Genomic DNA, 25,491 nt, shown 5'->3' with positions numbered 1-25,491 from the left:
AGAGGATCCGAGGATAAACCCCATCAGGCCCAGGGGACTTATCTATCTTCACCCACTGAAGGATTTCTAATACCTCTTCCTTGTGAACCTCAATCCCACCTAGTCTAGTAGCCTGTATCTCAGTAAGTGAAGGAGAATGTTTCCTCTCTATGTTGTTCTTCTCTTCCCCAGAGACCAGTGGAGGCAGGTCAGTTGAATATTTTTAAGATACTGAGTTAGATATCTTCTTGATTAACCAGAAAGTCAAAGGGTTTACTTTGGGCAGAGTGTTAACAGTCATGTGCTAGTGTAAGCTATTATACCTGGCTTGCACACCTGATGTGTTGAGCAAGTGGCTTTTAACTATAGCTCCAGAGGCTTGAAAGCTGGAATGTCCTGGCAGTGTCTAGCACTCTAGCCATCAGGTCCCCGAAAAGCGTTCCTAAAGATCCTGGTTGTGTGACTAACAATGTGGAGAGTGGAAAATTGCATAACCACCCGAGCCAGGCATCCTGTATCACACACAACGTAGCATTTTCATTGAAAATGTGAACCTTCCCTACCCTATCACTAAGTAGAAGGTAACTGGACTTGAAGTTCTTCTACGCATATTTCAATTTTTGATTTGGGATTCAACATCAAGACGAGGATGTATTGCCAACATCTCATTGCATCAATAAGAGACGGTGGCCTTCTTTTCCAAATACTGACACAATTGTGCACTCACAATATTGTTAAACAGGGAATGTCAAGAGCGCTTAGTAAGAGCCAACAGTGTGTCAACCATGGCTCAGTCAATAGTATGCCATTTATTGGGGAACTTGGACGTGATGGCGTTCCCATGCTCTTGTAAATGATGGGAGTTGTAACATTGGGACATAAATGTTGATCTAGCTGATTAAAGCATTATTTGTGTACATTTCATAATTGTTAAAAATGCATTAATGTTCTGGACACAGACAGCGAACAACGGAACTCTTGTCCTCCATCCTGTTACTTCACTTGTGTAGCATTTAAGTTTGTCTAGGTAATGGGGTTTATTTTCAATCAGTACATTTACACAGTCATGTTATTCTTAAAAATACGTTTTATGACATGATTTGTAGATATAAATTTGGGTGACTGAGCATAGACAATTACAACATTGTCAGATCTTTGAACGTAAAGGTGTATGATGTAGCTTGAGTTGTTAAAATCTACTGTTGATATCCAACTGATCAGATCTTATTTTCCGCTTTGCTAGATTTCATTGTACTGTTGGCATACATTTAAGCCATCTAAACACATGGAAATGAGTATTATGCAAATCAGCTCATTGAACCATCAATGTTATTTATTTGACCCAAGCACATAACACCTGTCGTTCCACCACCGGCAGCGAAAACTAAGCGTTGCAAAGAAACAACACAAGCCCTGGGGTGGCAGAAGTGGAGAGCTGGGCCAGAAAATTGTGGGTGGGACAATGGCAGGACGTCTTCCTGATGCAAACTGATCACCAAGGGGCCCACCATTGGAGGAGATTCGAGAGCATGTCGGACATTTGCTGGTCACAGAGTACTTTCCTTGTTCCATGTAGAGGTCACCACCTTAAAGGAGGCATGTTCTCGGTGGCAGAGAGGGCCTCTGGCACCAAAACCACGCAAGCAGCAGATGTGCTGCTACTACAGGGATTTTCCCATCTTTTGGAGTGGCTTTCTGCTTGATACCTCTAAAGCATTTAATTGCTTTCATCCTCCGTTTTGAAGTATGGTCTTGATATTTACCCGTCTCCGTAGTGTCTATCTGTCTTCAGAACCCACCTACCATTCTTAATTGAATGGCAGGCTGGGAAAATTACTGCTGTGGGTCTGTCTCCTGGCAAGTATGAGCTCAGGACTCCTGTTTGATTCTGAGTTTAGAGGTCCTGAAGCCCCTGGAATATTCTGCCCAAGGAGTTCATGTGTTTTGTTATTTAACGCAGCAAGGGAAGAACATTTACAAAGCAGCAGCATCTTTCCGTCTGCCACATTAGAATGCAAAAGCATGACCTTGAATCATTAGAAGGATGAATTGTTACTGTAACATCCGCAGAGATGCTAATGACTGTTGCAAGGAAATTCATAACCTTAAGGATTCTGCAAACTGTTAATTGGGGCACAGCAGAATGATCGAAACTGCAGCAATTGGCTGTAAAAGATCACCAAGTAATTACTGGCAAGGCTAAAGAAAATAATTGTACAGATTTTACAACTGAAGCGAAGCAGCCCATCTCGGAGTAAGCTGCAGTGTCTAATTTTCATGTTGGGAATCATCATGAATTTATATACCCCAAATGTGTTTTTACAGATTTTGCTGCACTGTGGGTTTTATTGAGCAAGGCAGGCATTAGCAAATGGACTTTGGGGCAGGGCCTGTTTGCACCTGGTCTCCACCTCAATTTGCAGTTTCTGCTGGATCTGCCTGTTTTCCAGCAGGTAGAAAACTCGATAATGACCAGATGACATGTGACACAATTCTGGTCATTTCTGCATGCATTTGCAAAGCAATTAAATAAAAGGAGTTTCTCGTGATTATACTTTGTGTTTGACATCTCTCTATATCTGGACTGATTTCCAGATGACAGTGCAGGCAGTAGTGTCACCAGGAGCTGAGAATCCCTTCTTTCATTATTCACGTAAACCTGGTGTAAGATTACACACTTTTATATCAACATCCATATGTGTTATTCAAAGTGCGCCTCAGGGGATTAAGCATCTGCAAGGAAGCACTAGTGCTCCGTACCGGACTGAGATCCTTTCTTCACATCTAGTGCACATGCTGTTCTGCCATTGGTGGTAAAGTAACAGCTACCAGTTCCTGGGATCCTGATTACTTCCAGACTGCAATTGAGGACCTGTGCAATGTTAGTCAGGACATCATTACAGTCTCCATCTATCAGGTCATCAATTTTGTACTGTTTCAGACTTTGAGTCTTTTTTCATTCCCACATTCCCTCGCTTCCAGTGTCAGGTCTTTTTTATTTTCTCCCCTTCAATAAAATGGGTCAATGAGTGAGAGCTGGAGCTGGTGTTTTGATCAGGATTTTCCAGATGTGCACAATTGAAAAGGTGTGGAGATGTGGGGCTGACCTCACTTCTATTGGTTAACATGACCTGGAGCTGCATTTGGTGAGCAGCAGCTACTCACCTTTAGCCTGCCGTCTTATAAAGGACAGCAGTGCACCCCGAAGGGCAGCCAATCAATACAGAGGGCCTCCAACTCAGCAGCACTGACGGCAGAGCTGATCCTGTGTACTCCAGCTCTCTCAACACGAAGGCCGGCGATCTATTAACCACTAATTCTATATTTATCTGTTAATTTTTCCAACTTTCTGTGCATTAACCTATAGATCTCTCTGCTTATTCACCGTCCTTAGACCCTCATTATTTAGGAAGTATTCTGACCTCCAGTTTCTTATGTCCAAAGTTCATGGCCCTCATTTCTTCCACTGAGGACTCCATCTTGCCACAGTTCTGTTCTCTCACTTTATTGATAGTGCCTTTTTCAACTTTCAGTTCCAGTCTGTACTATTTACTGTGCCATCCCGCTTAGTGCTGTCAGCAGACTTAGATATATGATCTCTTATCCCTTCATCAAATTAATTTATGAACATATGTGAAAACCTCTTTTCTTTGGCAGACACCAATAGTCACACCATATCGATTTGAGTACATAGTCATTATGCCTGTTTGCTGTCTCTTACTTCTTGGTTCCATATACAAGCTAAGAGACATCTTAGATTTTATGTACTGTCATTTTGGCTGCGTTACCTTCAATAAATTCTTTTTGAATGTGTTCTAGAAGTTGACATAGAAAGCATTCATTTTATTTCCCTTATTTACAGTATCAGTTATTGCTTGAAATATTCAACTAGGTTCATCAATATGAGTGTTCCTTCAAAAATCTGTCCTGCCTCTCTCTGTCGTATTTGTCCAGATGCTTTTCCAATACCTAATCTTGGATGAGGCCCAATTTTCTGTAGATAAACAGTTGGAAGAGAGAGTCTGTTGTCTTTGGCTCCCTTTGCACATTTCATGCTCTTGCCTTTGACATCATTCCCACTTCCGTGACCACTCATTCGGGCTCATTTAACTAGCTCACTATCTCAATGTTTTAGTCAACCCTTTGCCAAGCTTTTGTCCTTTTAACCTCTCCATTTACAAGGATTGCCTCTTTCCATCCACACACCATTGTCCTCTGTTACATCTACCTCTCACTACCTGCAGCTGAAACTCTTACATATTTGTCATTCCAAACCTGGCAATTGTAAGGTCACATAACACTTGAAAATTTTCCACTTGTTGAAATCCCTTCATATTGTCAATTCTCCCTCCCTCCGTAACCTCCTTCCAGAAATTCTGGTTCTTTCCAATCTTCCTTCCCTCAGTCATCACTCTTGTGCATCTTTTCCTGTTTCCGCGTTGGCTACATTTTTTATTAATTTCCTGATATCCCTTTTTGGCTTAGTGTTTGCTTCTTTTGACCTTGTTCTGGAGTATGTATTTACCTTACTGAAACTATGTCAACATAACCTGTTGTTATGTGCTGGAAGTCCAATTACATTAGCAAAGGAATGTCATACAGACACACGAAAATATTTGTAACTCATTTAGCACAGCATAATGTAAAAATCACTGATTTTTATTTGCAACATTTAACTGCTAATGCTAACACTGTAAGCCTGGAGGTATTTATTTTAATATTAACATCTACCTCACTGGGATATAATTTGGATTATAAATCATCCTAAAGCTCAAACTGATGAAATAATCAAACGAACAAAGCTGAAGTAATAATTATAAATCTATAGTAAATTATAGACTGTGGATTTGCAGCAGTGCTGTGCTGGCATGAAGTGGTCTACAATTGCTGAAATGTTCATTTTGTTACTACAAAATTCCACATTCTATCCCAGAATCCTATTCTCTACATTCATTTCATTATTGTGCATAAGATATTGAGTATTAGAGAGCAAAAAGTCAATTTAAGAAATGTTCAGTTGAAGTTTCACATTCAGCAGAGTTAACAGTCAACTTCCACTCCAAATTCCTTTGATATCATTTAAGATAGGAAAAATTGTCCTGGTGACATTAAAATGCAGCAAAGCTGTGAAAAGGCATTAGAGTTCATTTTGGAAAATAAAATGTGAAAATATTTACTTGAAAATTCCATTTATCATTGATCCTTGTTGCATAGTCACTGCTTGAGATCTAAGGGCTAAACGACAACCAAATTTTGTTTGCAGTTGAGCAGGTTTCCAATATTAATTAAAAAAGTGGACAGAATGTCTGATATTGGCGGGTTGCCTGGAAATAGTCACCTTACTATGTCAGATAGCACAGTAATTTTTTAAACCAGTGACTTTTTAGCATGGTAGGTTTGAGCAAGTGCACAGTGCTAATCAAATAAATGCTTCCTGAAGCTGAACTTGCTGTGGTATTTGTCAGCAGACAAAGTTCACTGCAACTCATTTTAAATAGTGGATCTATTGATTTTGTTATAGCTGACTGCCTGGATCGAGGTTTGTATAATGCCAGGCTTTTCTCAAATATCCACTGAGAGAACAAATGTCAGCAATGGTGCAATTAGATTTAGGGAGCAGTGATGGATGTTATTCTGGCATACTCGCTGGGATTACATGAACACGGGAAACACCTTAATATACACATGGGTGATCTTTTGTTGGTGAAGCGTGGCTTCAGGCCATAATTTTAAAGTTCTCAGTCCACTTTCACTGGTCACTTGTTCTACTCCACAGATCCTGTTTATTACAGTCCATTTCATCTATCATCATTTGTCTACATTATATATTTTCAAGTGCCAGCTTTATTTTCTTGCTTTTTCTTCTCTTAAGTAATTTATAATCAGAGAGCTTTAAGCTCTGCTGAATGCATAAATTACTGGAAGATTTGGATAATGTGAGACATTTTATTGTGACCCCTGCGCTAAGTAAAATGATGAGGGACAAGTGTTTTTCATAAGCTGTCAGTAGCTTAATCGCAGCAGTAACAGTTTTGTACAGACTAAATTATTACTCCATGATCTACTAACAAGTTCTTCAACAAGCTTGCCCGCTGCCAAATGTCTGGTCTAAGTCAGGTCACGCATTTGACAGCATATTTATTATGTCTCTCTTTGACACTGATTTTCCCAGCTTGTTGGTGATCAGTGTCACTCTTTAGAGGCTTTGCGCCTCGTTGCCTTCTATTTGGTTCGACACAGTAAACGGTTAGCATCAAGGTGCATTTGAAGTGCCAAATCTCAAACACTTAGGTAGATAATAAACGTGAACAAGTCAGCTCAATTCAAGTTGTCACAATAGCTCAACTCAAATTGAGCCTGTTGATTTCAAAGATGAACAAGAGACATGGTACTTGAGAACTGCTGAAAATTGTTTCACCACTTCAGTTTTGGGTGGAGGTTGTTCTATTTTTCCTTTGTTAGCTCATTTATCTCTTTAAGGGCTAATCCAAGTGAAATTTCCTTTCCTGCACTGTCGAAGATGACCCTTGAAGAATTGCAATTGCAATACTGAAAAAGAAAATCTTTCTTTGAACACTGTTGCCATTTCAGCTGCACAGATTTCTTTTCCACTTTGGGAACCTTTTTTGTCAGTAAAATGTCCTTGAGATACTGCTGAATTTGAAGTTTGCATCGATTTTGGAAAACACTGCTGCATTATTGAATATTAAACATAGCAGAATATTTCAAGATTTGAGAAGCAGATGAAAAAGAACAAAGCCTCTATGTCCGTAATTCTTTTCTCATAAAAGCCTTGGCTTCTGAAAAGTTTTGACTTAAAGGATCACTTCTGTTGAACCGTATCTTCGTCTTCCTAAAGAAAAGATAATATACACCATCAGGAAAGCATGCTAACCATGGCTTAGTTGTAACACAGTGGAATCTGAGTAGGTTGGTGTTTATTCAATCTAACTTCAGTGACTTAAGCACGTAATCTCGGCTGCTACTTTCACAAATACTGCATTCTGAATGAGATGTTGAAATCGTGGTCCGATTTGCCCTCTTGGTAAAATAGAATCACACAATCCACATAGTGTGGAAGCAGGCCACTCAACCCATCGAGTCCACTCTGCCCTTCCAAAGAGCATCTCACCCAGATCCACCTCTAAAATGTAGCACTAAGGTATTTTAACAAGAGCAGAGGAGTCTGACATACTTTCTGTCCAATATTTATCCCCCAACCAACATCACGGAGCCAGATTATCTGTTGATTTTTGTTTTTTGTCAGAACTTACTGTTCGTAAATTAGCCACCACATTTCCTACAATATAAGAACAACGACACTGCAGAAATGCTTCATTGCCTATGTAATGCTTCGGGATGTCCTGAAGTCTTGATAATCTCTATGTAAGCACCAGAAACAAGACTGCAGCTCTTACGTCCTTGAATTCTTGGTAACATATGGAAATTTCTCCATATCAAGGATCTGGCGTGACAGTGTTCAGGTGCAGTGCACCAACAACACACCCAGAAAGCCGCTGACGCTACTCAAGAGCTGACTCAGCGGTTTGAATTAGGATGAAAGTGTACTGAAATTTCTGGATTTTGTTTGTGTTTCAAAAAATCGAACATGAGCACTAGCATTGATGAAGCAAATAGCTCACTCTGTACTTTATCTTGGTAATTTCACTCTCCTTAAGTCATTTTATTATGGCCAGTTCACTCCTGGAGTCAATATACAATATCCTGTGAGCTCCACAGGAGTGAGACCTACTTGAGCCAAACTGTACTACTAGTTGTAGAAACATAAATCCACTTATTTCACAAGTTTGAGGTGGCCTTAGTTGCACTTTGAAAAGGAAACCAACTAAAGAAACGAATCTGATGTAAGGAAGGGAAAATGCTGACTCACTGTGAGGTATGAGAAAAGATAATTGCTTCACATTTGTTTGCAAAAGGAAGTTTTTCATTTACATAGGATTGCATAATATTAACAGCATCAAAACAGATCATTGAATCCAAACAGGCCATCCTGTTTGTACTTTTTTCAGTTCTCATTACAAGTAGGAGACAGAGTAGTCCTTCAACCTATTGAGTGTGCTCAGCTATTTAATGTTAATGGCAGATCTTTTACCTTAACTCTGTGTTCTAGTTTCTGAGTTTCTATTCTTCTTGGTTCCATTTGTGTCCAAAAACCTATCTGCATATGTCCTGGGTTTCCAAATGATGGAGCACCCCAGCCCTGTGGAGGAATATATTCAAAATATTCAACAACCTTTTGATTGAAGAAATTTCTCTTTGTCGCCATCCTAACAGTACAATCCCTTATCATGAGACTGTGATCCCGAGCCCTTGGCTGGTTAGTCAAGACTGCTTTGACATCACATTCCGAACACAATATTTTCCACCTTGAATGACAAGAACAGCAGCTGCATGGCAACTCTGTCAGCTGGAAGTTCCCCTTTGACTCACACGTCATTTTGACTTGGAGCTATATCTCAGTTCCTTCATTGTTGCAGGGTCAACAACTGCCTTCCTAATGACACTATGGGTCGCCTTACACCCAAAGGACTGCTGTAGTTCAAGAAGGCAGCTCACTATCACCACCTCCAGTGTAATTACGGACAGGTATTAAATGTTTGTATAATCAGTGAGGCCCACAACCCATTCATAAACAAAAATATTCTTAAAAAGCCAGAGAAAACATCCATCCAGCATTTACTCTCTTTGTCAACTTTTTGTTTTGCAGTGACTACCTCTCATTCTTCTAAAAGCCTGAGACTATAGGCTGGACTGTTAAATGTCTCCTCTATAGGAAAACCTACCCATCCCAGGATTTCCAAAGTACTTTACAGCTGATAAAATGTTGTCACCATTGTGGTGTAGAGATCATATCCAGTTGTTTCAGATGGGTTGAGAGTGAACTGGTGAAATCTTTGTTGTCTTCCCAACTGTCACAATCAGTCAGCTTTGAGAGGAAGATCTTATTTAATCATGGGATTATGGGCGTTGCTGGATATGTCATCATTTACAAATTGCCCAGAATCTTGGAGTCACACGACAGCAGATCAGGTTAGGTCTTTCCTAAAGGACATTAGTAACCTAGATGGGTTTTTGTGACAATTAACATTGGTTACACGGCTGTAATTAGAGCAGTTTTTAATTCCAGGTTTGTTTTTAATTGAATTTAAATGTCACTGTCTGTCATTGTGGGAATCAAACCAATGTTCTCAAAATAGAGAGACAAAGGGAAAAGGTTACAAGTGGGCTTGAGGTTTTATTACCTGAAGTTCAGTTGCTATATTAATGGACCCTAATAGCTTATGACATCACACTCTTCAGTGCATTTAAGGCATTGGTGTCACTGCCATTTCTGCTGTTTGTTGTGCTTTCTGCAGCTGGCATTTTAAAGATTATAAAGGGATACAAATAGCTCTCACAACTACAGTTCTTTTTCCAAATATGGTGGTGCATATGAGTTGATTAGCTGAACCCTGGCTTATTGGTTGCATTCATCCTTGGAGGGGGAGCCAAAACGATCACCCTCTGTTTTGAAAGAGACCCATTCAACTCAGGAATATCTCTTGATGATCTCAGGATAGGCGTTACTTGCAGCTCTTAGTGTAATGCATCCTTTTGTCCTTGTGCGACACTGAAGCAGTCTCTGAATACACAAGCCAGTCATCTTCCCTTCAGTTGCAACCTTTGTATTCATTAACCATGTTTTGTTCTAAAATAAAGGTCAGTTTTAGAATTTAACTTGAATAAAGTTCATATCTTGAAAGTTGGGAATATCAATTGTCCTTACTGGCATGACAACCTTTCTATCTTCCTTCTCACCTATATGATCCACCCTTCCCATTGACAAATCTCCACAACCCCCTACCTGCACCCACCTATCACCACCCACCTACCTTCACCCAGCTCCAACTCCCCATTTATCTCTGAGCTCTCTTCTCCCTCCCCAGCCCTAAAGAAGGGTCCTGACCCAAAACGTCGACTTTCCTGCTCCCCTGATGCTGCCTGACCTGTTGTTTTTCTCCAGCTCCACACTGTATCATCTTCACTGGCATGACATTTCTTTGTGATGTTGGTTGAGAAATAAATATTGACATATTGATCAGGACATTGGGAATAATCCCACTGCTCCTCAAAAGGTGATGGGATGGTGTTGTAACCACTTAAGAGAGCAGATGAAGACGTGCATTTCTGCAGGGACTAAAGAGGTCTCCAGTGTAGTTTAAGAGGTGCTGGACCCACAGTCCTGAGCAAGTCCATTCCCTAAACCTAGCACTAACCATTTTCACCAGTGGGGGTCGGGGGAGGTGGTGGTTGCAGAACAAAGTTTGCACGTTTATAGGCCTCAGAGACAGAGAAGTGCACCTGCCTTCAGATGGGCACAATTTTCATTTGGGAAATGTATAAATCGTGACTCATGAACTTTAAACATCTGGAAAAAAAAGATCAACACCAGCATAATTCGGTGAGGTAAATAAACCTTCTTGTAGATGGGTTGAGAGATCTCAGTTGCCCTTTGGGAGAAATCCAGACCTCCAGGGATTTTTAAAAGTAGACATGAATGTGTTTGAAAATGGACTCAGTGAAACTGCGAAGCTGTCAAAGCATTTAAAATACAAAACTCTTTACATTTGAAGAGAATAAAATACATTTGCAGTTGATAAGAAGATCAGCGCTTGCAATTTTTCCAAACAGTACGTTGAGATAACTCTCAGGGATATAACTGCAGTCTAATGCAGTTAACAACCTAACATTATCACAGTGGGGAACTTGTAAGTTTACATTTGATTTACAGTTCCAAGCCTTTGATGTAGTTTTATGAATGCAAACCCTTTGTAAAGGATTAAATGCTTGATTTAACTTGTGGTGTGGGTAGAACGGAATAAGTTGATGTGGAGGGTATGAGGGTCCACAGGAACATAAAGTGACATAGGATTACAGCTGGGATGATAGCCCAGACCACCAAAGTGGGCCTTTCACACAGCCTACCTCCACACAGAATATAGGCACAATAGACCCACTATTGACTCCTACCCCCACTCCTCTCCAATATGGGAGGGAAAACATTAGCTGTTAGTGCCTCATTGGATGTATAGTATCTCCAAAAGTACAGCATTTCTAGTAATATACTAATATGTTCACCTGAGTTTTATGCTCAAGTCACTGCAGTGGGGGAGTGAAACACAGAGTCAGCAACATTCTCACTGACATCTGACATCTCTTCCTACTTCCCATTCAAACATTCATCAGTGAAAACAAACCTTTGTTTCCAAGGCTATCACTGACCTCACCCCGCAACCAGACACACATTCCCCTCCACCACCTGCTCCCCCCACCTTGTCCACCATCTGCAGGGACCGTTTCCTCCAGGACATCCTGGTCCACACTTCCTTCACCCCGAACAACCCCTCCCACAGTGCTATAACCAGTGAAGGTGTAACACCTGCTTATTCACCTCCTCCCTCCCCACTATCCAAGGGCCCAAACATACCAGAATCTAGTCTACTGCATTCGCTGCTGACAATGTGGTCTCCTCTACATTGGGGAAATGAAACATCGACTGGGTGACTGCTTTGCAGAACATCTACGTTCTGAGTGCAAAAAAGACCCTGAGCTACCTGTTGTCTGCCACGTTAATGCACCACCCCGCTCCCTGGCAAACATCTCTGTCTTTGGCTTGCTGCTATGTTCCGGTGAAGCTCAACGCTAGCTGGAAGGACAACACATCACTTTCCGCTTGGGGACCCTACAGCCCTCCAGATTCAGTGTCAAGTTCAATCATTTTAGGGCCTAAACTCTCCCACGTCCCAGCCCCTACCCCACACACCAGGCCTTGTTACCAAATAGCCTGGCACTACACACCCCCTGTTGTTAGTCACTAACAGTCCTCATCAACAAATAGTCACCCTCCCAGCCTGATTGTTATCAACTCCTTTGTCAGTCCTACTGCCTTTCTCTCTCTCTTTGGGCTCTATCCTATCATTTCCTCTCTACCCCATTCCGCTCCCTTTTTCTGCATCTAAACTGACGTTTTCCCAGCTGCCATCAGTTGTGAATAAGGGTCATCAGAACCGAAATGTTAACTCTGATTTGTTTCTTCACAGTTGCTGCCTGAACCTGCTGAACTTTTCCGGCAACTTCTGTTTCTGCTCCTGATTTACAGCATCTGCAGTTCTTTTGGTTTTTGTTTTGCTGACCACACCTCCTCTGCTTGTCTTTTGTAGGGACTTCCTAGCAGCATTGTTGAATTCTCTCATAAGAGACAGTTAGCTAATTATCATGAGGAACTTGGGTGAGCAGCGTGTGACAGAGTAGAGGAATACAATGGGCTTGCACTTTAATTAGCATGATGGGACTTGTGGTGTCCTGGGGTGGGGCTGTAGCAATTTCACGGCAACCATGAATATTGTAAAGGTATAGACACCACAGTCTTTGAAAACCATAAGGCTGCTCTCTTATTTGGAAAAGAGATGACAGGTAGTGGTTTAAGCTAAGGGGCACCCTCACTGTTGCGAGGCGTGAGCTGGAGAACGAGGGGTCATCGTGGTGACTTCGGCTGGGGTGAGAATGACTTGTGCAGCAGAATTGAAGGCTATCTGCTGAGACTTGCTTGGGAGTCATTGGCTAAATGCCTGACTTGTAATGCAGAGTGTCGCCAACAACATAGGCTCAATTCAGGAACTGACTGAGGTTACTGTGAGGGGCTTTCCTTCTCAGCCTCTCCCCTCACCTGAGGCATGGTGGCCCTCAGGTTAAATCATCACCTGTCATGACTCTCCCTGGTGGTCTGGGCTTTCCTATGGTCTGATAAAACTATGGCAACTTTACTTTTTACTTAAATTTGCCTAGACACAGAAGTAGGTGGTATTACAAGCAACTGAGATTTAAAGGGAGCTGTTAGGCAAATTGGATGAAGCTATTTTCGCTGGCCAGGGACTTTAGAACTAGGAGGCACAGTGGATATTGGCTGTAGGTTCTAAGCAAAAACAAAAGAACTATGGATGCTGAAAATCTGAAACTAGAACAGAAATTGCTGGAGAAACTCAGCAGGTTTGGCAGCACTTGTGGAGAGATGAAGTCTGAAGGAAGGTCACTGGACCCAAAACATCAACTCTACCTTCTCTCCACAGATGCTGCCAGAGCTGCTTGAGTTTCACCAGTTTCTGTTTTTATTTCAGGCTGTTAGGTTACTGGTTAACAATAATCAAACTGAATAATGGACCAGGCATAAGGGAGTATGAGACTTTATTTCTATCCTCTGTCCCTATAGACTTCTTTCCTCCATGACCTTCAAACTTACCGTCAGCCAACAGAGCACAACTTTCTCCTTCTCAAGATTCACAAATTCATTCCTTGCACCCTTTGACTTCCACCATCATCTCTTTTGCTATTTAGTCTTGGCTGCTGTCCACCTATCACCGTCTTGTTCCCACCTCCCAAACTTGCCTGAAACTTGTCAAATCTAATTTTGCCAGTTTGAATGAAGAACCATTGACCCGAAATGTTAAGTTTGTTTCATGCTATGTATGGATGCTGCCTGACCTACTCAGGATTTTGAGAATCCTTTTTTGTTTATTTCAGGTTAGTTCTAACTGGTTATGATTAAACTTCTGTAAATTCTCACAGTTGCTTTCAAAAATTATGTTAAGAAAACTCAAGAAACCTTCTTGCTCAGTGTGATGCATCATTGTACCGAGCATAATCGTTTTAAGAAAGCACCTCGGTGCTTCCTTATTCCATATTTAATGGGGGCAAGATTTAATATGATTGAAACTCAGATGGCCAATTACTGGCTACACAGGGACAACCACCACCAAATGAGATGACAGCAATCTGCCTTTCATATAAGAACCATGCTTTCAGCTCATCAGGTGACAATACCCTTAGTGGAGAAGTCATTTCGATGGCTAAACTTCCTGCTGCATACATGACAGTTTGATTGGCTGTACCCCGATGTTGTCATGCCTAGCTCCACATGTCTGCAGATATCGGAGGTGTCCAATGACGTCCATTTTTTGATGAGTGTGAACAAAAGCATAATTAGGTTCAAAAGTAGTAGACAAGCCACGAAGGTTATTTCTAGTCAAGCAATAAGGATTAAACCAGGCAAAGGCTACAATATTTACAAAGGAAAATGTGTTACTCACCCCAGTGAATTTCTCACAGTTGGCTTATGTGTTAATATCCCAAGTCAGATTCAGTAACTTTCATCCCTTAACATGTCAGGGGCTTTGTAGCTTACCCTAATGACTCAGTCGAATAAACTCCTTCAATTATTTTTCTTACTAAGGGAAAATACACACAATACTTGAGTCAAGGAGATCAAGGCTATTTAAAAAATAATTCAAAAGTGATGAGCAACCATTTTTCAAATGTGTTCTCAAGTATTAGTTATAAAACTAATCGCACACTGCTGTAATGATAGAGCAAATAGTTTCACAATGCTACACTGCTGTTTATTCATGTAGTGACCAACAAACTGGAAAACTAAAACTGACCTTTAAGCAATGTCCAGTTTACATAACAGACCTAATTAAAAATAAACAACTTAATCAGTGGGTCAGTTCTGTATGAGGGCTTACATGAATTTATAAGGAATTAGGCCTCACCGTCACGCACTTACCTGAGAAAGAAAGTTGAGGAATTTTACCAAGTGCAGAAAAATAGCTTGTTAAACTCGATTTATTTCTCAGGTAGGCGATCAGTAAATTTGACCCAGTAGCTTTAGTGGTGTTGGAAACCTGACAGTCTAAAATAAAGCTAGCCCACTTGGCATGCTTGAGCTTAAGTCTAGACATGCTGTACATTTACTTTGTGACATTGAACAATTTTTAACACTGATTTGGACAGCAACTAATGTTTGAATTTCATCGTACTCTTTAATATCATCTCTTTACCCTACGAGGTCCCTATTTGTGCTGTTTGGAAGGATTACTGTTCAACCTTACGGTGCTATTGACTTTTACATATTTTTATGGGGAGAGCTGTGTTCAATGTTATTTGGAGAATTTAACAGAAGTTTCTGGATCCACAAGAGAATGGTCCTGGACACTGACAGGGAGTTCAGTGTGGTTGGAAGGTCTGTTCGAAGAAGACATGATTTTAGCGATGCTCGGTATCATTGTTGTCCCACTGGGCTGCAGCTCCACTAGGAGACTGAGGCAGGACAGTAACATGGGGAGGAGGAGGACTCACAGCAGGATGCTGTAGTCACCTAGGGTCATGGGAAATCTGTCCTCCTGCCTCCACCTGGACAGGGAATATTGATCAACGTTTCATCAAGAATGGTGCCACCTTGTATAACAGGATCTGCTGCTACACTGCAGGGTGAGGACAGCACTGCCAGGATCAGTGAAGACTACAATTGCCCTTAATACTATCACAGTGGATTCTTCCAACTGGAGTAGTTGACAACTATAACAGTTCATCACGCATCAGAGTGTTAGGAACAGATGCAAAGAGAAAGGGAACTTCCCCACCTCTTCACTTGTGTGAACGAGGATGAATGAGGAATGTGGTATGTCAAGCCAACAGGATTTCCAATGGTGCAGGGTGCCAATAATGATATCCATGTGGCTCTGCAGACCCTCCCCACAATGGCACAATGTGCCAGAACCGAAAGTTCCGCCACTCCAGTACGTGAACATCTCGTACATGTGTAACCATGACAGACAGAATCCAGTCGGTACCCTGAAAGCAGTCTCAACATATCCAGTCAGCCATATCCACCATTTGTGAGCCCACATGAAGGACCAGAGACTAGCTGCTGCGTGATGAGGGATCTGTGTTCAACTCATGACTTGTGACTCTCCTTTGCTATCTGACCAAAGGTGGATAGCATGCCTGCGAAGAAGAAATGCTGCCACAAAAACAACGGTTGGTGTTGAAAGTGAACAGTTTTGCTGTCCTGACTGCTCTGGGATCTGAGCAGAAGAGTATGTTACCACAAGCTCAGGATCATGAGGGTGCAACATTTGTCACTAGGCCTTCCAGGGATATGTCAAGAAGAGGAGAAAAAGGACAGGAGGGGAAACAGGCATTCTGGACCCTTGCATCTGGATGGGCTGCTGTGAGTGGCTGCACAGACTGCAGTTTCCCTGAAATCTCTCATTGCAAATCACCATTGCCACCTTCCAACATGTGGTGAACCATCAATATTGTCTATTCAGGCCAACATCCTACATGAAAAGAACACCAGCAAAAAGCTAATCCAACTTTATCCAACAGCATTTCTAAAACTATGTACAAAACCGAGCTAATAACATGGTACCTTTGCTTTGTGGCAGTCTTATGGTGTTTTTCTGCTTCTAACACAGTGTCTACAGCAAGGGTGATAGAAGGCAGTTGGCTTGCACTGAGGAGCACAATCTCGAGCAGTTCAAGGCTGGTTGTGAGGCAATTGGAGAGGTACAGGTGGAGGCACAAGTATTGTTAACCAGAGAACAAAGCCAGTTAAGCTCCATCGGTCACTGCCACCTCCACATTCCATTCCATGTAACCCTATCCTCACTCATCCGGTACAGTGCCTCAGTACCTCGCAGCCTGCTAGATGAATGCTTGCCAGACTGCAGGAAGGGCCTGCATTCTTTTCAACCCTGGCATCTGCAGCCATGATGGGACCACACTGAGTCGACAAGGGATCCCCACATTTCTGATCTGTCACTGCAGCACTCTGACTCTCGGTGGATTTTTGTCTTTTCTGAATAAGAACGGAGCTATCAGCCACCCAGTGCTGCCGGATGGTCCGGTCTGCACGTGGCTTCAAGGAGTTGCCACCATTTTCATATGGAAAGGGAGGCTCCAGGACCTATGAGGAGCCGAGTCTCAAGTTAGTGCCATCATCCTCCATGCTCCTTGACAGTGAGAAGAAGCTCTGTGCAGATTTGTCAGTGCATCGAACATCCCTATCAGTGTTCTCCTGTGCACCATGAGACTGTCTGCATGCTGATCCTGCCTCCATGCTAAAATGTATGAGAAGCATGTTTGTGTTACCTGCAGTTTGAGAATCATGCCAGATTGCAGGATGAGATTGAAGTAAGATATGAGAATGAGCCTAAGGCAGTAACACGTCATCATCAATGCAGTAACCCCAGAGAAGCTGTGGAGTATCATCTCCTCCACAGGGCTCAGGTATGCTGATTTCCGCCATGATCATGAACTGGTTCTGAAACAGTGAGGAGAAAACATTAGTAAGTGAACTTCAGTGTTTCTCACTAACGTTGCTACACTGAACAGCTGGTGTCACGGGATGCTGCTGGAGATGCTTATACAGCTCGCATTGTCAACAAGCATGTGAGGATGAGGTAAAATATCTGAACTTAATTAATCCCCAGTTGGTGACCAATAAGAAATGGGGCTGTAGTGCATTGAACAGCAGAAGGTTAGTTGTACAATGGATAGGAGATCACAGAAAATTAGCAGCATTTAAGGATGCCATTCAGCCCATCGTGCCCATGCCTGCTATTAAGCAGCAACAATTGTCTTAATAATTGAGTGGCCAAAAGTTTAGGTGGGATTTCTCTCAGCAAGATAGGGTGCAGAGTGATCTCAAGGCATTGCAAGCCTTAGTCCCAGTGTCAGAGCCATATTGATTTAACTTTTACCTTAAGCTCATTAGAATTTACTTTATGTGGACTTTTGCTGGATAATGCAAAACACATTGCTCGTCACGTAGAAAAGTGAGTTATTGTCAGAACAGATAGTTTCGAATTCAATTAAAGGTCTGCTCAGTCTGTACACCGAGGACTGTAACATGTTTGATTTCTGTAGATAATTCTTGCAAGGTTTGGTCATGAGTGTAAGTTTAATTAATGTATGCCTAATAAATCTCTGAGTAACTGACATTTATTGCTGTGAACCCTATTATTTCAGGAGTAGATTACAAGCAGGAACATCCATCCTCTAACACACACATAGTCTTTGAAGACTTTTGATTATCTTATTATCTCTTGTTATTTAAATTACCAAGCTACATTTGGACTACTATGTGCAGCTTTGAGAATAGTACTATTGGGACATGCTGTTGTCTCGGTGTACCCAGTTTGAAGCATGTTTCCTCAAAGGAAGATGGTTATGTAACACTGCCTAGGCTACTGCAAAGACACATCTGGAATTGCTTGGGAATTTCCAATGATATTCCCAATGGTTTGCATCAACCCAGCAACCAGGCCAGACTCTATCTCACAAATGTCCTTTAAAACTTCAGTGTGAGGATCATGAGACGAATGAAAGGGAAAGAGTTAACCAAGAAAGGCAGGAGAGAGAACAACGAGACAAAGATCGGGGGCTAGAGCGGCAGGCCGCATTGACAGAAAACAAAAAATCGGAGGTACCTCCTGATATATCTGGCATGCCGATTTTGTTCCAAATTAATGATACAGATGAGCAAGGCCGAGGAGGACTGGGGAAGGCATCCCGCTGCCTCATCGGGACCGCTACCCCCTCCAGAACCCAATGCCGATGTTGTTCCAAATTAATGATACAGATGAGCAAGACCGAGGAGGACTGGGGAAGGCATCCCTCTGCCTCATCAGGACCGCTACCCCCTCCAGAACCCTACCCGTCCTTGGCCAATCTACATCTGCAGGCACCCCAACACTGCCAAAACTGTGAAATAGATGACAATTTTTGTTTTATTTTGCAAATAAATAATGGGGAAATCTTTGAAGGTAGATTCCAAACGTGATCCATGCTGCTTACTACAGCCAAGGCTTGCAAGAATTGCCTGGGAACCATCCTAAATTTACTATGTACCAAGTTATGGGCTCCAATCAAATACTCTAACACATTTTGCTGCACTTTGTCCACCAATGTCAGAATCTTATCCTGCTGGAGCACAGGTGGATCTAGCACAGGTGTATCAAGGAGTACGGAAGAGATTATTGGAAGCAGGGAAACGGCAGGCTAGTTTTGGCTGCGCTACTGAAGTGGAGACTTTTTCTGTGACTTCGAGTGTTCTGTGTTCTTACATGACTGTTGTTTAAACCACTCTAGAACCTGCCAAGAGTTGGAATGTGTGTCACCGCAAGCATTGATGGTCAGCAATTTCTGACATGTTCTAAATGGAGAACAAAAACTTCATTCCAATATTTAAATGAGCCAGTGGCTGCCTTCAAAAGAAAGCAATAACCCTGAGTTCTGGCGCAACTGGACAATCGGCTTTCCCTTGTCAAAATTCTAATTGTAACTTTTGTTTTCTCCTGAAATAAGTGCAAAAATGTTATATTTAGATCACAACATAACCAAAAAAACCATTAAAAGATATTTTCCTAGATGTCAGTGGAACATTTGCAATGCAATGATCCCTTTTTAATTTAATATTTCCTGTACATATTTCAAAATGATGTCTGCCTGATTTCACTATGATTTACAATGATTGGATTCAATGTAATGTGTAATTATATTTTGTTTTACAGTTGATTGTGTCCATTATTTTTAAAGCAGAACTGAAAAATAGGCATCATTACATCACATGTCCAAATATTTTTAAATGAATGTATATTAAGAATTAATGATCGTGGAGGATGAGCTAACGATTTATATGATAAATGCTTTCATAGCCATATAGAACACAGATTCAAACTTTCTGTGCTGAACTAACTGATCTCAAATAGATCAAGAATAAGGAATAATAATTAGCTACCATTCTAAACTATCTCTTGTGCTTGAGGGAAGAAAAAAATATACATTTTGTGAGTTTCTGTTCCTGTTCACAATTCAGTAACATATGTAGCAAAGGAAATCGAAATAAAATCGGGCACAGTTTGATTCCTCGCAAGAGATAATTTTTTTTTGATACTTGGGCAAGGAGAGCAGTCCCTTTCACAAATTACCAAAGGGTTGCCATTGCAAAGGCAGTTTTACCGCAGCGTGAATAGAGAGCGAAGTTCAGAAACTGCAAACAAAGTGGTATTAACGTAAAGAGAAAAGGAAGAACTTTCATTTACATAGAACTTCTCATGACTTCAGGATATTCTGTTGTGTTTCATAGTTGATGAAGTACTTCAGAAGTGTAGTCGTTGCTGAAAAAAGTCGTTACAAATATGAGATCCCAGTGCTCACTGAGACAACTGTATTTGCCATGAGTAACAGAACAAAGGCTTTTATCCTTTACAAAAGCCACTGTTCACTTGGTAACAAGAATAAGATGCTTGATTTCTAAGTTTTTGATATATATTACCATTTCAGAGATATTTCATTCACATCAACCAGTTATGTTTGATAAATGATCCCAGTGTTTCTACCCTTTAAAAGATTGGTATAGCTGTAGAAATTGTACTTTGCTGTGGGTACTTGAAGTGGATAGTTCAAATATCATAGCAAAACCATTTTTATTAGGTCTTATTACATTCATCTTTAATTGAAAATGCAGTACTGGTACATTTCACATTTTCTTGCTTCTGGTTTGACTTTAATGAGTGAATTTCAGGTCGAAGTCCTGTAAAAGTAGTACATTGATAATATCATCCTATATAACAAAGAGAGTTTTGTAGAGATAAAGTTGACTGGATATGATAAAGAATGAAATAGATAAGTGTCCCCTGGGCTTTTACGTGGTGTTTTAATTTTGCAAATGTTTCTGTATTATACATTAAATGTGGCATGCAATAAAGTAATAGTTTGACGGACAGATCATACAACACACAATATTGTTGAATAAACAATTATTTTATTGCCAATAACACATTTGAAATGTTAAGTTTATTTTAGGCCACAGCTAAATTAAGATTGAATGCCTCAGTAGTTGAATGTCTTTTGTTGTCAAATCACATGAGAAAAATAGTGATTATATTTTGGACTTTAACGAACAGTATCCATGAATGGTTCCATTTCATTAAGCTTTAGTGATTGTATTTTCAACCAGTTCAGCATGAATTTCAGCAACTACTGTTATCAATCTGCTCTATCAACCATCCAAACTACTGTAAAAATAATTAGGGCTGTGCGGTGCAGAAGATGGAAAGACATCACTCTGAAGTTCCAGTGTAATTGTCTCCCTGATAAATCTTGTTTAGAATGTACAAGACACAAATAACATTTCTTTCTCTAGTTATTAATTTTTTTCTATCCACAATCGAAAGAATGTATGCTGAAGGAGGAACCTATCTTCCTTCTTGAATTAGAAACTTGGCAAATTGTGGTTCTGATGACCACAAAAGAAAAGGATTCACTACTTTATGTTTATTTTAAAAGTAATAGTTGGGGTAAGTATGTTCCTGTGTGCAGTGTGTAAAACAGGGAGTGGGGAATTAGCAATCCATTATTTATCTTTCCCCACTGACTTCCATGGAAATCAGAATCATGAGAGATACAAAATGGATTGCTCAATATCACCCAATTTACACAATCACACAAAGTCAGCATTTAACCCTATTATTGAAAGATTTACAGATATGTTTCTTCTAATTTTCAGAAGTCACGTATTCCAAATGCCTCTTTATATGATTCATAACAATATGAACTTACGGAGTAATAGCCTCATTAGAACATTCGACCCTAACACCCTGCTAGCCATTCAACAAGATCATGGCTGTTCTGCTGTAGGTGTCAAACCTCCTCTTTTCCGCCAGCTCATCATAGCCATAAATTCCCTGCTATTTAAACAGGAGGTAGATAGATTCTTTTATAATACTTTCAGCGATCTAACATCCTCAACTCTCTGGTGTAGAGGTTTCCAGACATGAATTTCTTCTCCAGGGGAAGAAATTCCTTCACATTTTCGATTAAAATTAATTCCTCCTTATTTTGTAACAATATCTCCTAGTTCAAGATTTCCCTATTAGTAGAAGCATCACCTCAAAATCTACCCTATGAATCCCTCTTAAGTAAACTCGTAGTCATCTGTTGCTGGTTCCGCAAACATTCGATCCTCTGGTCCACTACTTGTTTTCAACACTTTCTATGCCTTAGTTTTATTGGATACGCTCCTTCATCACCTTTGTTCACCACAGGTGGTTCATCTTTTCCATCAAATCCTTCTTTTTGACTTGAATAAATGTTTGCTGGGCCTTAATGAAATATCTCTTAAATGCCTGCCACTGCTTGTCTACTAATCATCCCCTTAGCCTATTTTCCCGGCACGCTTTAGATAAATTTAAATCACCCTTATTTAAGTTGAAGACAGTAGTTTGACATTCAAGTTTCTCTATTTCAACCTGAATTTGAAATTCACCATGTTATGATCTCTACCCCCAGAGGATCCTTATCAATAGGATTTCTGATTAATCCTATCTCATTACACATTACTGTATCTACAATAGCTTGTATAGATTCTGCAATGTATTGCTCCAAAAAATAATCTCTGCATTCAACACATTCATCTTCCAGGTTATCCTCACCCGTCTGATTTGTCCAGATAATTTGCAGATTAAAAGCACCCATGACAATTGTAGTGCCCTTGTTACACATCTCCATTATTTCCCAATTACATTGTATCCTACGTTGGAACATTCTCTGTGGGGTTCTACAGAGGACTCCCACCAATGATTTCCTTCCTTACTCTTCCAATGTTCATCCAAACTGATTCCATATCACGATCCATTATACCTGCATGAATACTCACCACTGCAATGACAGTTTTTATTTCTAAGTGACCTCATCTCCTTTGTCTTTTGGCCTATTTTCTGGAACGCCAACCAACAACCTGTCCTGGACCACCCTCGCTGAAGTGGTGGTCACAGAGGTACAACAACACCACATCTTTCTCAGGAGATTAAGGAAATTTGGCATGTCCTTAAGGGCTCTCACCATCTTTTGCAGTTGCATGCATTCTATCTGGATATGTCATGGCTTGGTAAGGCAACTGCTCTGCCCAGGACTATATAAATCCCCGAGACTTATGAACAAGGACTAGTTCATCATGCAAGCCAAGCTTCCACCCTTTGACTCCATCTACACTTATCACTGCCTCGGAAAGGCAGCCAACATTTAAAATGAGGGGTCAGAGTTGAAAAATGAAAAGTCACCCATTTAAAACTGAGATGAGGAAACATCTTCTCCCACAAAGGTGTGAGTCTTTAGAATTCCCTCCCTCATTAGGCAGTGGATGCAGAATCTTTAAATATTTTTAAGTACGGGGTAGTTAGATTTTTGATGACTGAGAGGATGAAAGATTATCAAGGATATGCAGGAATGTAGACTTGAGGATAAAATCAGATCAGCCATGACCGTATTGAATGGTGGAGCAGATTTCAGAGCTGAGCTGTTTCTTGTTCATATATTCATATTTCCTGGCAAATAATTTTTGGCTAGTATAGCAATATTTTGGCTGATTTGGCAATTGTCCAGGGTGCAAGCAGTTGAAATGTTGACCTTTGGCTACAGTTGCCCCGTTTGCCTTAATTGGCTGCAAGAGTATTTAAAAAGATTAGGATTATCATTGAGTTTGCCCAAGTAGCAGCAACAGGAGTAATAACATGACAATGAAACGTCTTCAGGATCAAAGATGATGATGAACAAGGAGCCAGTGTTGATTTTTCATGTCCTAAAATATCACAGGAGTGACTATCTTTTAGCAATGTACATGACAAAAAACAAACAAAGAACAAAGAAATTTACAGCACAGGAACAGGCCCTTCGGCCCTCCAAGCCTGCGCCGATCAAGATCAGGACCAGAAATAAGGGCCAAACATTCAGGCTCAAGGTAATAGTGGCTCTTCATTTCCCTCCAGCCAGCTATTTCAGGCTGCTACTGGTGACATCCACAAGGTCAGTAGGCCATAAATGTATTTCTTGTTTTCAAAATGGCAGCAGTGCATCATGTTTCTAAAGAGGCTGCTCAGGAGCAAAATGTCTCAAATTTACCAGATTTATCTGGATGCCAGATGTCCTTCACCTTTTGGCCTGTTCTTTCCTTATCATGAACCAGCCAATGCTTTATAGTAGGAAGCTGTTCCAGTGCTTCATTGTTCAGCTAGAATTTGATCAATGGCGATGAAGTCACTAGGCCTGTGTCTGCTGATGTCTTCACATTGCGCCGAACCCCCATCCCTTCATAAACAAAAACAGAAATTGCCAGAAAATCTTAGTAGGTCTGGCAGCATCTGTGGAGAAAAGCCAGAGTTAACATTTCGTGTCAAGGGACACTTAGAATGGAGGACCCATCCCTACATGTGCGTGACCCACATTAATAGGTGTTCGTCTGGCTCCACAAAAACAGAGAAGCTCTCCAGAGCTCTCATTGAGCAAGCGATGATTACCTGAAAACATGAATCAGTCTGGTCCAGCCTTTGACTTTATATTTCTAATGTTTTGTTGCATGCAGCAGTGTTTAAATGAGAGGAGCTTCTGAAAGGATGCCCTCCTCACTGCCGCACCTTTGACACCTGGAGTGTGTGAATGGTTCCCTTGTGAGATGATGTTTAGAGCTGTGCACATCAATATGTACTTGGAGCAGTCGAGTGTAAAGCATAACCAAGGTGTGAGGACCTTACGATGGTACTGTCTAGGAGAGTGGCTCTTGTAAGCTATGGTATTAAGAGCTAAAGGATCTAGAGTAAATGTGGGATTCTGCTGGTAATCAGGGCAAAGGTTGAGGTGATGAATACCAAAATTGGAGTTAGGAATCATCCATGTACAACCCTGAGCAGATCACTAAACTTATTGTACAGAACCAAACCTGTTCAATGATTCTGCTGGTAATTTCACCTCCAGTGCCCAGCAATGCCAAGATGAAAATGTGCTGCTGCTTGCTGGGAAGACCTCATACCAAATCGCTGTACTGGAACCTTCATTGTGTTGTTGCAGAAGTGAGGAACACCTTACATCATCTGCAGGGAGCCAAAGCCCACCTACTCCCTTAAGAGATGTGAGCTAGCTTTAAATTACATTGGGAAAACCACCATTCATCTAAATAGGCAGCTGCTATTCAATAGTTGGTTGAGTCTCACAGCCTACTGACTGAATTAAAATAAGGATCCCCAACAAATGTTCAAGGTTTGTCACATGTAGCCACATGGTTTGGTCCACACTGCCAGGACTTGCATGCATTTCTGCTCTATATGCACATTTAACTTAGTTAAGTCGAGGAATGATAGAGATGTATCTTTAAAGTTTGTTACTAAAGCATTGATTCTCTTTCAGTCTCAAGTATCTATTAGCGTCGAGGACTGGGAAGATACAAAAGATTCCAAAGAGCACATGAGTTATTGCACCAATCACTACCACCGGAACTCGACCTCTAGTGACCAATCGGATCATCCTTTGCTGAGGCGTAAAAGTATGCAGTGGGCAAGGCGCCTTAGTCGAAAAGCACCAAAACACTCCAATAAAGTAACAGAGAGGATTAATCGTCAGCGCATGACGTTATGCAAAAGGTCGGAGAGACAAGAACTGGCTGAATTAGTAAAAACCCGAATGAAGCACCTAGGCCTTTCGACGACAGGTTATGGTAAGGTCTTTTGGCTACCAAGGTTTGTTTTTATAGCACAGAAACAGACCTTAGCTCAACTGGTCTATGCCAATGTTTATGCTATATACAGATCTCCTTCCCACCTCTGCTTCATCTCGCCATAACTA

The 25,491-nt window shown here is 41.0% G+C and overlaps 1 protein-coding gene across 1 annotated transcript in view; it reads left to right on the top strand.

The window, feature by feature from the left end:
• kcnt2 (potassium channel, subfamily T, member 2) overlaps positions 1-25,491 on the top strand; it is a 702,110-nt gene that overhangs the window by 582,941 nt on the left and 93,678 nt on the right. Inside the window, exon 30 of the mRNA XM_048538622.2 lies at positions 25,057-25,363. Within this exon, the coding sequence (XP_048394579.1) occupies positions 25,057-25,363 (307 nt within the window). The remainder of the gene's footprint in view (positions 1-25,056; positions 25,364-25,491) is intronic.

Source organism: Stegostoma tigrinum, chromosome 8 (genome assembly GCF_030684315.1).
Source record: "Stegostoma tigrinum isolate sSteTig4 chromosome 8, sSteTig4.hap1, whole genome shotgun sequence".
NCBI lineage: Eukaryota > Metazoa > Chordata > Chondrichthyes > Orectolobiformes > Stegostomatidae > Stegostoma > Stegostoma tigrinum.
Note: the sequence above shows the minus strand (reverse complement) of the source record. Positions and strands in the feature narration are given on the sequence as shown.